General features: G+C 43.1%; 1 protein-coding gene across 1 annotated transcript in view; it reads right to left on the bottom strand.

The window, feature by feature from the left end:
* The window catches only part of LOC118390658 (calpain-5-like), an 86,909-nt gene that overhangs the window by 12,551 nt on the left and 57,842 nt on the right, over window positions 1-16,516 (bottom strand). Inside the window, exons 5-6 of the mRNA XM_052529703.1 lie at window positions 15,598-15,806; window positions 11,344-11,536 (exon numbers count right to left, since the gene is read on the bottom strand). Of these exons, the coding sequence (XP_052385663.1) occupies window positions 11,344-11,536; window positions 15,598-15,806 (402 nt within the window). The remainder of the gene's footprint in view (window positions 1-11,343; window positions 11,537-15,597; window positions 15,807-16,516) is intronic.

Below are 16,516 nucleotides of genomic sequence, written 5' to 3'. Positions count from 1 at the left end.
ATGAATACAACCCTGGGGACTCGCGAGCTGCACTAAGAAAAGCAACTGAAACACATTTGTTTGGAACGGCATAGTTCTTCCATTGAAATGCATGTCAAATGAGTGTATTGCAATATTGCAAAGCAATATTGATGATTTGATACGGTATTGATATCGTTTCATATCTCTATAAACAAGGCATATTGTAATTTTATTGTCATTTTAATTTATTCTTCCTGTTAACCTACACTACTATGTAAAAAAATATACATGACTGTTCCTGCAGGCCCTCTCACAGACCTTCTCACAGTACACTAAAGTACACTAAAGTACACTAAAGGGTAAAAAAAATGTTCTGAGCAAAATAATGTTTTTTAGACAAAACTGCAAACTTCAAGGAGTAGGGCATTCAAGGAATTGGTCTGATGGAAATCTGTGATGTCACCGGCCTCCCCCTTGCTTTAGGAACAACAGAGAAGCTTAACAGCTTCTATCCCCAAGCCATAAGCTGAACAATTCATCAAATGTTTACCAGGACTATTTGCATTGACCCCCCCCCTCCCTTTGTTTTGACACTGCTGCTACTCTCTGTTTATTATCTATGCATAGTCACTCTTCACCTACCTATATGTACAAATTACCTCAAGTAACCTGTACCCCTGCACACTGACTCAGTACCGGTACCCCTTGTATATAGCCTCGTTATTGTTATTTTATTGTGTTACTTTTTAGTTTTTTTTAAACTTGAGTTTATTTAGTAAATATTTTCTAAACTCCATTTCCTTAAAACTGCAGTGTTTGTTAAGGGCTTGTAAGTAAGCATTTCACGGCAAGCTCTACCTCGCCGCATGTGACAAATAACATTTGATTTGAATAGAGAACAAAAGAGGAAAGGCCCACCCCCACATCTGTGCCATGTCATGACTTATCTTGAATACCTATTGAGATGTGCCTTTTATTAAGTAAAGGTGTTAAATGACATGAAAAGGAGACTGATTGTCACTTTAAGCGTTCTTAATTGTCTGCAGATGGGCCATCAACTGTGGATGGGCTTCCCATTGTATACAATGGGAACATTCATACCTTGCCCAATGGGAACATTCATACCTTGCCCAATGGGAACATTCATACCTTGCCCAATGGGAACATTCATACCTTGCCCAATGGGAACATTCATAACTTGCCCAATGGGAAAATTCATACCTTGCCCAATGGGAACATTCATACCTTGCCCAATGGGAACATTCATACCTTGCCCAATGGGAAAATTCATACCTTGCCCAATGGGAACATTCATACCTTGCCCAATGGGAACATTCATACCTTGCCCAATGGGAAAATTCATACCTTGCCCAATGGGAACATTCATACCTTGCCCAATGGGAACATTCATACCTTGCCCAATGGGAAATCTGCAAGCAGTTGTCTGGACTTCACAGAGCAATGGGAGTGAACAGAAAAGTGAACATTCACACAGTTGCAATCAATGTCTTTTACAAACCCTGATATGATATCGATATGGGATTTGGAGGAAAAAGGGCAATCAGAAGGCCGGAGTACAGTATTTGAGATCTTTCTTTAGCTTGTCGATGACAATTGACGGGGGTTTACACTTTTGGGACTATTCCAGAATACGAATAATATTTTAACCCAGGTGTGATAGACCTATTCTGTCTAGGCCACCAGTTCTGTGGAATATGTTCTTCAAGAATTCCCAACCACACAAATGATTTTTCAAACCCAGTTTATAGAAAACAATGGGGGGGGGGGTTGAGACAAAAAGCAATTAGGCTTGGAGTCTGGGGAGAGAGATGCATGAGAGTGGCTTTTAAGATGCCTTTGTTGTATTCCTAAATCAGACCTCCTCACAACAAAACTCCTGTGAATAGAGTCTAGCATTTTTATATAACTTTGTAACTTTGCCAGGACGTTAACAACAATAACCAAACGATAGCCACCAGACGTATCACGTCCAAGGAATTAAAGACGATGGCTTTCAGCGCTGTCAGGGCCATTCGTCGGGGCCGTTCGTCGAATAGATCCTCATGAAAAATCAGGAATATAAAACACTTATCTCTCCCAGTTGAGCTAAAGTACTTGACTCGGAATCACACAATGCTGGACTGTAAATAAGTTCTAGTGCAGGGGTGGACCTATATGGTGGCATACAAAGAGAGAGATAAACAACAAGCAGATCGTCTGAGATCCCCAAAGATTGGAAAGATGCCACGGTCATCCCCCTCTTCAAAGGGGGAGACACTCTAGACCCAAACTGCTACAGACCTATATCTATCTTACCCTGCCTTTCTAAGGTTGTCGAAAGCCAAGTTAACAAACAGATCACCCACCATTTCGGATTCCACCGTACCTTCTCCGCTATGCAATCTGGCTTCCGAGCTGGTCATGGGTGCACCTCAGCCACGCTCAAGGTCCTAAACGATATCATAACTGCCATCAATAACAGACAATACTGTGCAGCCATATTCATCGAACTGGCCAAGGCTTTCAACTCTGTCAATCACCACATTCTTATCGGCAGACTCAACAGCCTTGGTTTCTCAAATGACTGCCTCGCCTGGTTCACCAACTACTTCTCTGATAAGAGTTCAGTGTGTCAAATCGGAGGGCATGTTGTCCGGACCTCTTGCAATCTCTATGGGGGTGCCACAGGGTTCAATTCATTGGCCGACTCTCTTCTCTGTATACATCAATGATGTTGCTCTTACTGCTGGTGATTCTCTGATCCACCTCTACGCAGACGACACCATTCTGTATACTTCTGGCCCTTCTTTGGACACTACAACTCTCCTTCCGTGGCCTCCAACTGCTCTTAAATGCAAGTAAAACTAAATGCATGCTCTTCAACCGATCGCTGCCCGCACCTGCCCGCCCGTCCAAATCAAATCAAATTTATTTATATAGCCCTTCAGCTGATATCACAAAGTGCTGTCCAGCATCACTACTCTGGACGGTTCTGACCTAGAATATGTAGACAAATACAAGGTGTTTGGTTAGACTATAAACTATCCTTCCAGACTCACATTAAGCATCTCCAATCCAAAATTAAATCTAGAATTGGCTTCCTATTTGGCAACAAAGCATCCTTCACTCATACCCTCGTAAAACTGACTATCCTACCGATCCTCAACTTTGGCGATGTCATTTACAAAATAGCCTCCAACACTCAACTCAACAAATTGGATGCAGTCTATCACAGTGCCATCTGTTTTGTCACCAAAGCCCCATATACTACCCACCACTGCGACCTGTACACTCTCGTTGGCTGGCCCTCGCTTCATACTCATCGGCAAACCCACTGGCTCCAGATCATCTACAAGTCTTTGCTAGGTAAAGCACTGCCTTATCTCAGTTCACTGGCCACCATAGCAGCACCTACCCGCAGCACTCGCTCCAGCAGGTGTATCTCACTGGTCACCCCCAAAGACAATTACTCCTTTGGCCGCCCTTCCTTCCAGTTCTCTGCTGCCAATGACTGGAACGAACTGCAAAAATCGCTGAAGCTGGAGACTCTTATCTCCCTCACTAACTTTAAGCACCAGCTGTCAGAGCAGCTCACAGATCACTGCACCTGTACATAGCCCATCTGTAAATAGCCCATCCAACTACCTCATTCACACACTGTATTTATTTATTTATTTTGCTCTTTTGCACCCCAGTATCTCTACTTGCACATTCATCTTCTGCACATCTATCACTCCAGTGTTTAATTGCTATATCGTAATTACCTCGCCACTCTGAACCTCCGGCGCTGACAGAGATAGCCGACTCGCTTCGCATTCCTAGGAAACTATGCAGTATTTTGTTTTTTTTACATGTTTTTTCTTACATTGGTACCCCAGGTAATCTTAGGTTTTATTACATACAGTTGGGAGGCACTACTGGATTAAACAGCAACGTCAACTCACCATCATTATGATCAATAATATGACTTTCCCGAAGCGGATCCTGTGTTTTGCCCACCACCCAGGACAATAGATCGGATCCCAGCCGGCGAACCAAAACAACGTCGCCGTAAAAGGGGCAGACGAAGCGGTCTTCTGGTCAGGTTCCGGAGACGGGCACATCGCGCACCGCTCCCTAGCATAGTACTCGCCAATGTCCAGTCTCTTGACAACAAGGTTGATGAAATCCGAGCAAGGTTAGCATTCTAGAGAGACATAGGAAACTGTAACGTTCTTTGCTCCACGGAAACATGGCTCACTTGAGACAGGCTATCGGAGTCGGTACAGCCAGCTGGTTTCTTCACGCATCACGCCGACAGAAACAAGCATCTTTCTGGTAAGAAGAGGGGTGGGGAGGGGGGTATGCCTTATGATTAACAAGACGTGGTGTGATCATAACAACATACAGGAACTCAAGTCCTTCTGTTCACCTGACTTAGAATTCTTCACAATGAAATGTCGACCGCATTATCTACCAAGAGAATTCTCTTCGATTATAATCACAGCCGCATATATTCCCCCCAAGCAGACACATCGACGGTCCTGAACTAACTTTATTTGACCCTATGTAAACTGGAAACCACATATCCTGAGGCTGCATTCATTGGAGCTGGGGATTTTAACAAGGCTAATCTGAAAACAAGACTCCCTAAATTCTATCAGCATATCGATTGTGCTACCAGGGCTGGTAAAACCCTGGATCATTGTTATTCTAACTTCCGCGGCTCATATAAGGCCCTCCCCCGCCCTCCTTTCGGAAAAGCTGACCACAACTCCATTTTGTTGCTCCCAGCCTATTCAACGCTGGTCCAACCAATCTGATTCCACACTTCAAGATTGCTTCGATCACGTGGATTGGGATATGTTCCGAATACGCTGATTCGGTGAGCGAGTTTATTAGCAAGTGCATCGGCGATGTCGTACCCACAGCAACTATTGAAACATTCCCAAACCAGAAACCGTGGATTGATGGCAGAATTCGCGCGAAACTGAAAGTGCGAACCACTGCTTTTAACCAGTGCAAGGTGACCGGAAACATGACCGAATTCAAACAGTGTAGCTATTCCCTCCGCAAGGCAATCAAAAAAGCTAAGCGTCAGTATAGAGACAAAGTAGAGTCGCAATTCAACGGCTCAGACACAAGCGGTATGTGTCAGGGTCTACAGTCAATCACAGATAACAAAAAGAAAACCAGCCCCGTCGCGGACCAGGATGTCTTGCTCCCAGACAGCCTAAACAACTTCTTTGCTCGCTTTGAGGACAATACAGTGCCACTGACACGGCCCACTACCAAAACCTGCAGACTCTCCTTCACTTTAGCCGACGTGAGTAAAACATTTAAACGTGTTAACATGTTAACATATTCAATCAATCATTATCCCAGTCTGCTGTTCCCACATGCTTCAAGAGGGCCACCATTGTTCCTGTTCCCAAGAAAGGTAAGGTAACTGAGCTAAACGACTACTGCCCCGTAGCACTCAAGTCATCTTGAAGTGCTTTGAGAGACGAGTCAAGGACCATATCACATCCACCCTACCTGACACTGTAGACCCACTCCAATTTGCTTACCACCCCAATAGGTCAACAGATGACGCAATCGCAACCACACTGCACACTGTCCTAACCCATCTGGACAAGAGGAACACCTATGTGAGAATGCTGTTCATCGACTACAGCTCAGCAAAATTCAAGTGGATGCGCACCAAAACGTCAAAATGACATATTATATGTCGACTAAACTTGTCAAACTAAGTTCAGAATCAAGCTTTAGCATGTTATAAAGGTGGACAACAATCCTGAGCACGAACAGAAACACACACATCGTTTAGTCAATCTTGGAAGAAAGAGAGCACTGGAGCCGAGGTGCGCATGGGAGTAACCTGTTTTTTCGCGTGACCGGAAGGTTTCAGCCCACCAAAAGTCTCGTGAGCGTGCGATTCTCACAACGAGAAGCCCCATTGAAAGCAGACATCGCTCTGAAGACAGAGAAACTGTTTTTCATTTTTCCAGCAAAAGAGAGGAGTCACAAAAAGCACAAATAGAGATAAAATGAATCACTAACCTTTGATGATCTTCATCAGATGACACTCATAGGACTTCATGTTACACAATACATATATGTTTTTATAAAAATATATAAAAAATCTCAGTATACATTGGCGCGTTATGTTCACTAGTTCCAAAAACATCCGGTGATATTGCAGAGAGCCACATCCTTTTGCAGAAATACATTTTGATAAATATAATTGTTAGACATGGAAATACCTCTCCTTAACTTCTTGGATATAGGGGGCGCTCTTTTAATTTTTGGATAAAAAAACGTTCCCGTTTTAAACAAGATATTTTGTCACGAAAAGATGCTCGACTATGCATACAATTGACAGCTTTGGAAAGAAAACACTCTGACGTTTCCAAAACTGCAAAGATATTGTCTGTGAGTGCCACAGAACTGATGCTACAGGCGAAACCAAGATGAAATTTCAAACAGGAAGTGCCCCAGATTTTGAAGGCGCTGTGTTCCTATGTCTCCTTATATGGCTGTGAATGGGCCAGGAATGAGCTTACACTTTTTGTCGTTTCCCCAAGGTGTCTGCAGCATTGTGACGTATTTGTTGGCATATCATTGGAAGATTGACCATTTTACACTACATCTACCAGGTGCTCGCTTGGTGTCCTCCGTCGCAATTATTGCGTAATCTCCAGCTGCGTGTATTTTTCCATTTGCTTCCGAGGAGAAACCCAACTGCCACGAATGATTTATCATCGAATAGATATGTGAAAAACACCTTGAGGATGATTCTAAACACCGTTTGCCATGTTTCTGTCGATATTATGGAGTTAATTTGGAAAAAGGTCGGCGTTGTAATGACTGAATTTTCGTTTTTTTTTCTTAGCCAAACGTGATGAACAAAACGGAGCGATTTCTCCTACACAAATAATATTTTTGAAAAAAATGAACATTTGCTATCTAACTGAGAGTCTCCTCATTGAAAACATCCGAAGTTCTTCAAAGGTAAATGATTTTATTTGAATGCTTTTCTTGTTTTTGTGAAAATGTTGCCTGCTGAATGCTAGGCTTAATGCTATGCTAGCTATCAATACTCTTACACAAATGCTTGTGTAGCTATGGTTGAAAAGCATATTTTGAAAATCTGAGATGACAGTGTTGTTAACAAAAGGCTAAGCTTGTGAGTGAATATATTTATTTCATTTCATTTGCGATTTTCATGAATAGTTAATGTTGGGTTATGGTAATGAGCTTGAGGCTATGATTACGCTCCCGGATACGGGATTGCTCGATGCAAGAAGTTAATGCAACCGCTGTGTGAGATTTTTTTTTAAACGGAAAACGGAAAAAGCCAAACCATGCAATAATCTGAGACGGCGCTCAGAAATTTTTTTTTTTTTATCTGCCATGTTGGAGTCAACAGAAATCAGAAATAACATTATAAATATTCCCTTACCTTTGATGATCTTTATCAGAATGCACTCCCAGGAATCCTAGTTCCACAATAAATGTTTGTTTTATTCAATAATGTCCATTATTTATGTCCATGTAGCTACTTTTGTTAGCAAGTTTAGTACGCAAATCCAAATGCTCGTGCAGGTCCAGCCGAATGTCGGACGAAAACTACAAAAAGTTATATTACAGGTCGAAGAAACATTTCAAACTAAGTATAGAATCAATCTTTAGGATGTTGTTCTCATAAATATTCAATAACGTTCCAACCGTAGAATTCCATTGTCTGTAGAAAAGCCATGGAACGCAGGTGGCTATCATGTGAAATGTGTGTGACCAGGACCTGGCTCTCTGCCAGACCACTGATTCAAACAGCTCCCATCTGGCTCCAAATCCCAGTAGAAGCCTCATTCAAGATTCTAAAGACGGTTGAAGCCTAGTGGAAGCCTTAGGAAGTGCAACATAACCAACATCCCATTGTGTATTCAATAGGGGCTTGGTTGAAAATCGACCAACCTCAGATTTCCCACTTCCTGTTTGGATTTCTTCTCAGGTTCTTGCCTGCCATATGAGTTATACTCACAGACATCATTCAAACAGTTTTAGAAACTTCAGAGTGTTTTCTATCCAATACTAATAATAATATGCATATATTAGAAACTGGGCCCGAGGAGCAGGCTGTTTACTCTGGGCACCTTTCATCCAAGCTACTCAATAGTGCCCCTGCAGCCATAAGAAGTTAACGGGGACAAACTCTGTCTTAAAAATATCCATACCGTTTGTTGATCACACATTCTCTAGTGAAGCTCTCATATGGGCAGCAAGTATGAGACAGCAGAGAGTTGTCGAGCTGTATTTTGAGAATAGAGCTGTATTTTGATTTGCATAAGCGAGAGACGTGCATTGATAATGCAACCTATGGATTACATTCAGGAATGTTCACGCGAGACAGGAGTCAGGATTTATTTAACTAGGCAAGTCAGTTAAGAACAAATTCTTATTTTCAATGACAGCCTAGGAACAGTGGGTTAACTGCCTGTTCAGGGGGAGAATGACAGATTTGTACCTTATCAGCTCAGGGATTTGAACTTGCAACCTTATGGTTACTAGTCCAACGCTCTAACCACTATGCTACCTGCCGCCGCCAGATGTGGTGACTTTGTGTGAAGTAGGCTTTGTTTGGATAATTAGCTATTGAATGTTTTGCTCATCTGATGCTGTGCATGTTGTGTATTTTGTGGAATTGCATTAGTTCGACATTGGGGAAAAACTTTGTAACTGACATTACATTTTTCTGGACATGTGAAGAATGTTCCAGGGACAGTCCCTGGATCCCAATTACCCATGTTAATCCATAATTCTGACTGTAACCCTACCCCTAGGTGTTCCTTAGATTTTATTGATGTTGTTTTCCACACATTTCCTGATTGGGACAATAAAGAGATTGATCCTTCCTGTTATATCCTTCCTGTTTGGCCCTGTCCGGGGGTGTCCTCGGATGGGGCCACAGTGTCTCCTGACCCCTCCTGTCTCAGCCTCCAGTATTTATGCTGCAGTAGTTTATGTGTCGGGGGGCTAGGGTCAGTTTGTTATATCTGGAGTACTTCTCCTGTCCTATTCGGTGTCCTGTGTGAATCTAAGTGTGCGTTCTCTAATTCTCTCCTTCTCTCTTTCTTTCTCTCTCTCGGAGGACCTGAGCCCTAGGACCATGTCCCAGGACTACCTGACATGAGGACTCCTTGCTGTCCCCAGTCCACCTGGCCATGCTCCTGCTCCAGTTTCAACTGACCTGAGCCCTAGGACCGTGCCCCAGGACTACCTGACATGAAGGCTCCTTGCTGTCCCCAGTCCACCTGACTGTGCTGCTGCGCCAGTTTCAACTGTTCTGCCTTATTATTATTCGACCATGCTGGTCATTTATGAACATTTGAACATCTTGGTCATGTTCTGTTATAATCTCTACCCGGCACAGCCAGAAGAGGACTGGCCACCCCACATAGCCCGGTTCCTCTCTAGGTTTCTTCCTAGGTTTTGGCCTTTCTAGGGAGTTTTTCCTAGCCACCGTGCTTTTACACCTGCATTGTTTGCTGTTTGGGGTTTTAGGCTGGGTTTCTGTACAGCACTTTGAGATATCAGCTGATGTACGAAGGGCTATATAAATAAATTTGATTTGATTTGATTTGATCCTGTATACTGTACACACTCACACAAATTAAGTATCATCAGTAAAGTATAGGATGGTTAGATGGATCATTTTCCTCTTGCAAAGATACACTAACTATAACTTTTGAAATAGACGGGATGGCACATTATCATGACGATTGCCAAATATTGCAACTGCAAAACTATTTTTCCCCTAAATAGCAGGGCCTTATTAACCCACAATGCAGCAACACGTTTTGCAATGGAAAACAAAATGTACAGGTATTGTAGTACCTCCCTGTTTCAAAGCATTTTCTTAAAGTTTTGTACTGAACATGACTGTGATCGCGTAACTGACTAACCTGAGCCACCACACATTGACTCTGTACTGGTGCCCCCTCGAGTAGCCTCGTTACTGTTATTTTATTGTTGCTCTTTAAATATTTGTTATTTTTCTATTTTCTTATTTTTTAAATTGGTCATTTTATTTATTGTTTACTTCAGTTTATTTAGTAAATACTTTCTTAACACTTTTTTTCTTAAAACTGCATTGTTGGTTAATCTTGTGACTCTCAAACTCGGATCCAGGAGCGTAATCATCGCCTCAAACTAATTAGCATAACACAGCGGTCATAAATATCCCTGGAAAATCTTCCTATTCATGAAAATCGCAAATGAAATATATTGAGACACAGCTTAGCCTTTTGTTAATCACACTGTCATCTCAGATTTTCAAAATATGCTTTACAGCCAACGCTAGACAAGCATTTGTGTAAGTTTATCATAGCCTAGCATAGCATTATGCCCTGTTAGCAGCAGGCAACATTTTCACTACAACGGCAAACTTTTTTCCAAATTAGCTCCATAATATCGACAGTAACATGGCAAACGTTGTTTAGAATCAATCCTCAAGGTGTTTTTCACATATCTATTCGATAATATATCTGTCGGGACAATTGGTTTCTCATTAGAAGCAATTGGAAAAATGGTTACTTCTGTAATTTACGCAAGATTTTCTGCGGGAGCCATCATGTGACCACTTGTTCAATGTGGTCCCTTACAGCCATTCTTCAACATAAATGCGTAAAAAGACGTCACAATGCTGTAGACACCTTGGGGAATACGTAGAAAGCGTAAGCTCATTCGTAGCCCATTCACAGCCATATAAGGAGTCATTGGCATGCAGCGCTTTCAAAAAATGGGGCACTTCCTGATTTGATTTTTATCTGGGATTCGCCTGTAACATCAGTTCTGTTACACTCACAGATAATATCTTTGCAGTTTTGGAAATGTCAGAGAGTTTTTCATCCAAAGCTGTCAATTATATGCATAGTCGAGCATCTTGTCGTGACAAAATATCCCGTTTAAAACGGGAACGTTTTTTATCCAAAAATGAAAATACTGCCCCCTAGTCACAAAAGGTTTTAAGGGCTTGTAAGTAAGCATTTCACTGTAAGGTCTACCTACACCTGTTGTATTTGGCACATGTGACATATCAAATTTGATTTGATATGACCCCCTTGCACCCCCCTCCCGATGATACAAAATGTCTGTCTAGTCCAGATCTTCAGGTTTCCACTAGCTTCTATTGCCACAAAGTCAGATTCCACAACCACAAAGTAAAAATTGGCATCATTTAAAAAAACTTTTTGATCTTAGTTTAATAAGTTTAGCAGTATGGTTAGGGTTAAGGTTAGGTTTGAAATCAAATTTTAAGAAGATAAATTGTAGAAATGAGCAGGGTTTATGACTTTGTGGGTATGAAAGCTGGTGACGACCAGATCTTCCCGACTGACTCACCCGGATGGAACAGCTGATGAGGCCATCCCGGTTGTGGACCTTCAGTACCCTCTCAAACAGCTGGTTGCGGGCCACCTCGTCCGTGGCCATCTGGCCCTCCAGCAGGTCCATAGGCTCCGACACACCCCCTGTGAAGTCCACCAGTGCATCCGCCGTATTCCCACCGTCCAGGGCCTCGTAGCAGCCGTATACTCTGCAGGGACGGGAGGGGGGGAGGAGGGATTTAATTAATGAATTCAAATACACTGAACAAAAATATAAATGCAACAAATATTTTGTTGAGTTACAGTTCATATTAGGAAATCAGTCAATAGAAATAAATTCATGAGGACCTAATCTATAGATTTCACATGACTGAGAATACAGATATGCATCTGTTGGTCACAGATACCTTTAACCTCTTCCTCCTACCCCCTAATTTTTCAAACATTCTGTTAAAAATCGCGCAACATTTCAGCGCCCTGCTACTCATGCCAGGAATATAGTATATGCATATGATTAGTATGTGTGGATAGAAAACAGTCAGACGTTTATAAAACTGGTTAAATCACGGCTGTGACTATTAACGAACGTGCGTTTCATTGAAAAGTGCAGGAAAATCTGATCACTGAAAGTGGAAAAATATATCCATCCGCCGCTTCAACCCATTGTTATGGGCGAAAGACATTAAATAGGGCTGAGGTTGCAGTACCTACAGCTTCCACACGATGTCAACAGTCTTGTCATTTGCCAATTCTTTGTTTCTTGGTCAAACGAACAAGAGACAGGCTTTTTCTTCAGGTCTCCGACCGGATATTTTGGTTGAGAAATACACGGACAGTATTTCAAGACGGACCCCTATAGAAAACACTTCGTCTCGTGATTAATTTGATCGCTTATTAACGTTTACTAATACCTAAAGTTGCATTACAAAAGTATTTTGAAGTGTTTTGTGAAAGTTTATCGTCGACTTTTTGAATTTTAAAAAATGACGTTACGTTATGAAACGCTATTTTCTTCATAGATCGATATCTAGGCTATATATGGACCGATTTAATCGAAAAAAAGACCCAATAGTGATTATGGGACATCTAGGAGTGCCAACAAAGAAGATGGTCAAAGGTAATGAATGTTTTATATTTTATTTGTGCGGTTTGTGTAGCGCCGACTATGCTAATTATTTTGTTTACGTCCCCTGCGGGTCTTTTGGGGTGTTACATGCTATCAGATAATAGCTTCTCATGCTTTCGCCCGAAAAGCATTTTAATAATCTGACTTGTTGCCTGGATTCACAACGAGTGTAGCTTTAATTCAATACCCTGCATGTGTATTTTAATGAACGTTTGAGTTTTAACTAATCCTATTAGCATTTAGCGTAGCGCATTTGCATTTCCAGAGCTCTAGATGGGACGCCTGCGTGCCAGGTAGGAGCAAGAGGTTAAAAAACGTAGAGGTGTGGATCTCAAGTGGCACAGCAGTCTAAGGCACTGCATCGTCACTACTGACCCGGTTTCAATCACAGGCTGTGTCACAACTATCCATGACCGAGAGTCCCATAGGTCAGAGCACAATTGGCCCAGCGTCGTCCTGGTTAGGGGAGGGTTTGGCCGGGGGGCTTTACTTGCCTCATCGCGCTCTTGCGACTCCTTGTGGCGGGCCGGGCCCCTGCAGACTTCGGTCATCAGTTGAAGTTTCCTCCGACACATTGGTGCGACTTGTTTCCTGGTTAAGCGGGCGGGTGTTAAGAAGGGCGGTTTGGCAGGTCATGTTTCGGAGGATGCGTGACTCGACCTTCGCCTCTCCCGAGCCCGTTGGGGAGTTGCAGCAATGAGAAAATATTGTAATTGGATCGCAATTGGATATCATGAAATTAGGGAGAAAATGGGGGTAAAATACAACAACAAAGAAACACCCAGTATCTAGTGTGACCACCATTTGCCTCATGCATCTCCATTGCATAGTTATTCCATTGCATAGTTATTGATTGTGGCCTGTGGAATGTTGTCCCACTCCTCTTCAATGGCTGTGCAAAGTTGCTGGATATTGTCAGGAACTGGAACACGCTGTCGATCCAGAGCATCCCAAACGAAGGTGCTCAATCACAAAATGCTGTACAGAAACCAGCCTAAAACCCCAAACAGCAAGCAATGCAGGTGTAGAAGCACAGACATGTCTGGTGGGTATGCAGGCCATGGAAGAACTGGGACATTTTCAGCTTCCAGGAATTGTGTACAGATCCTTGCGACATGGAGCCTTGCATTATCATGCTGAAACATGAGGTGATGGCGGCGGATGAATGGCACAGCAATGGGCCTCAGGATTTCATCACAGTATCTCTGTGCATTCAAATTGCCATAGATAAAATGCAATTGTGTTCGTTGTCCATAGTTTATGACCGCCCATACCATAATAGGTCACTCTGTTCACAATATTGACATCAGCATACCGCTTGACCGCACAACGCCATACACGCTGTCTGCCATCTGCCTGGTACAGTTGAAACCGGGATTCATCCGTAAAGAGCAGACTTCTTCAATGTGCCAGTGGTCATCGAAGGTGAGCATTTGCCCACTGAAGTTGGTTACGATGCCAAACTGCAGTCAGGTCAATACCATGGTGAGGACGACAAGCATGCAGATGATCTTCCCTGAGACGGTTTCTGACAGTTTGTGCAGAAATTCTTAGGTTGTGCAAACCCACAGTTTCATCAGTTGTCTGGGTGGCTGGGTGCAGACGATCCTGGAGGTGAAGAAGCCGGATGTGGAGGTCCTGGCCTGGCGTGGTTACACGTGGTCTACGGTTGTGTGGCCGGTTGGGCATACTGCCAAATTCTCTAAAACAATGAATTGAGGCGGCTTATGGTAGAGAAATTATATACAATTCTCTGGCAACAGCTCTGGTGGATAATCCTGCAGTCAGCATGCTAATTGCACACTCCCTCAAAACTTGAGACATCTGTGGCATTGTGTTGTGTGACAAAACTGCACATATTTGAGTGGCCTTTTATTGTCCCCAGCACATGGTAATGATCATGCTGTTTAAAGCAGATTCTTGATATGCCACTCCTGTTAGGTGGATGGATTATCTTGGCAAAGGAGAAATGCTCACTAGCAGGTATGTAAACAAATTTGTGCAAAACATTTTAGAAAAATATGTTTTTGTGCATATGGAACATTTCTGGGATCTTTTATTTCAGCTCATGAAACATGGGACCTTTACATGTTGTGTTTATATTTTTGTTCAGTATAAAAAAATAATATATGCCATTTAGCAGAAACTTTAATCTAAAGAAATTTAGTCATGCGACATGAATTTTACGTATGGGTGGCCCCGGGAATCAAACCCACAATCGAAACCCACAATTTTTTTTTTTTTTTTTTTAACCTTTATTTAACTAGGTTAAGAACAAAATCTTATTTTCAATGACGGCTTAGGAACAGTGGGTTAACTGCCTGTTCAGGGGCAGAACGACAGATTTGTACCTTGTCAGCCCGGGGTTTGAACTTGCAACCTTTCGATTACTAGTCCAATGCTCTAACCACTAGGCTACCCTGCCGCCCCAATCCTGGCGTTGGAAGGGCCATGCTCTTCATCTGAAGTCAAATATCCCTCTATCAATGTTGTCTACAATGCACAGTTGACATCTGGATGACAAAGGAGCCTAGATTCTTAAACAGCATTCCCATTCTGATATTCTGCCCAATTATTGGTAAAAGATCAGAATTGGGCTGCCAGTGTAAATGTAGCCTTAGTTGACTTCAAATCTTAATATGTGACTCTACATCTTAATCAAAAGGACAGTGAATAGTACATATTTTGAATCAGTCAAAATATTGATAGAAGTACATAATAGATTACTAGGTCTTATTATAAGACATGCTTATAACATGTTAGAAAGCATTGAACCTACAGGCGTTAAGTAAAGTGTTACCAATTGGAAATATTTATTACATTGAGTGAGTGCGTCTTCGTTCTAAAGATTTTTTCTGCATACCTCAAATATTGGGAGACTTAAACATAGCATCATATCTTTAATTAGATGACATTCCCTCACGGCTGCTACATTACTCTCTCTTTATCCCTGTCCCATAGGTGTTCATTTCATTTTAATGTTGTTGTTTTTAACCCAGACTTTACATCATATTCCCAAATTGGGACAATATATAGATTGATGGACACATGGATTGAATAATACATTTTTCTCCAAGACAGTACCACACATTTCCCAATTTGTACAATAAAGCCATTGACTGATTGATTGATTCATTGACTAACTTCGCATAGGCCTTCTCCACCAGTGCGCTCCAGAACTCGTTACTGTCATCTGAGTGGCAGTAGACCAGCTGGTTGTCCACCGTGGGCAGCCGGTCGTCAATCACCACGTCCACCCACTCGCCAAAGCGCCAGAAGCGGAAGTGGAAGATTCCGGCATATGACTCAGGCGTCTCTGTGTCCCACTCCTGCTCCTTCCAGTCTGGGATGACCTGAAGGGAGGGCAGGTTGGAGGGGAAAGTGTGGGGGGTGGAGAGGACGGAGTGGAGGAGGTCGGAGAAGGTGTAGGTGGAGGGATAAGAGGTTGGGAATGAGGGAGGGAAAGGGTGGGCAAAGGGAGGAGGGGATGGATGGTGGAGTGGGAGAGGGAGGAGAGAGGTGGAGGGTGTGGGAAAGTAGGAGAGGGAGGAGAGGGGTGGGGGGTGCAGTGGGAGAGGGAGGAGAGGGGTGATGGGGGAGTGGGAGAGGGAGGAGAGTTGGTGGAAGGTAGGAGAGGGAGGAGAGGGGTGGAGGGGGGAGTGGGAGAGGGAGGAGAGGGGTGGAGGGTGTGGAAAAGTAGGAGGGGGAGGAGAGGGTGGAGGGGGGAGAGGGAGAGGGTGGAGGGGGGAGAGGGAGTGGGAGTGGGAGGAGAGGGGGCATGGGAGAGGGAGGAGAGGGGTGAAGGGTGTGGGAAAGGTAGGAGAGGGAGGAGAGGGGTGGAGGAAATGCAAGATGAGTAGAGGGAGGAAAAAGACAGTGTTGGTTATATTATGAAAGCCAAACCTACAAGTTGTGTGTCGGCCGAACTCATAAATACACACCCTCTTGTGAGTGAGGCTGTCATCCACGCTGCAGCATACCTCGTGCCCCCACCTGGTCCCCTCTAGGCCGGCCGATGCGTTCCGGAGGTTTAGGGGAACATTTAATGTAATTTATCACCAGG

Source organism: Oncorhynchus keta, chromosome 11 (assembly GCF_023373465.1).
Source record: "Oncorhynchus keta strain PuntledgeMale-10-30-2019 chromosome 11, Oket_V2, whole genome shotgun sequence".
NCBI lineage: Eukaryota > Metazoa > Chordata > Actinopteri > Salmoniformes > Salmonidae > Oncorhynchus > Oncorhynchus keta.
Note: the sequence above shows the minus strand (reverse complement) of the source record. Positions and strands in the feature narration are given on the sequence as shown.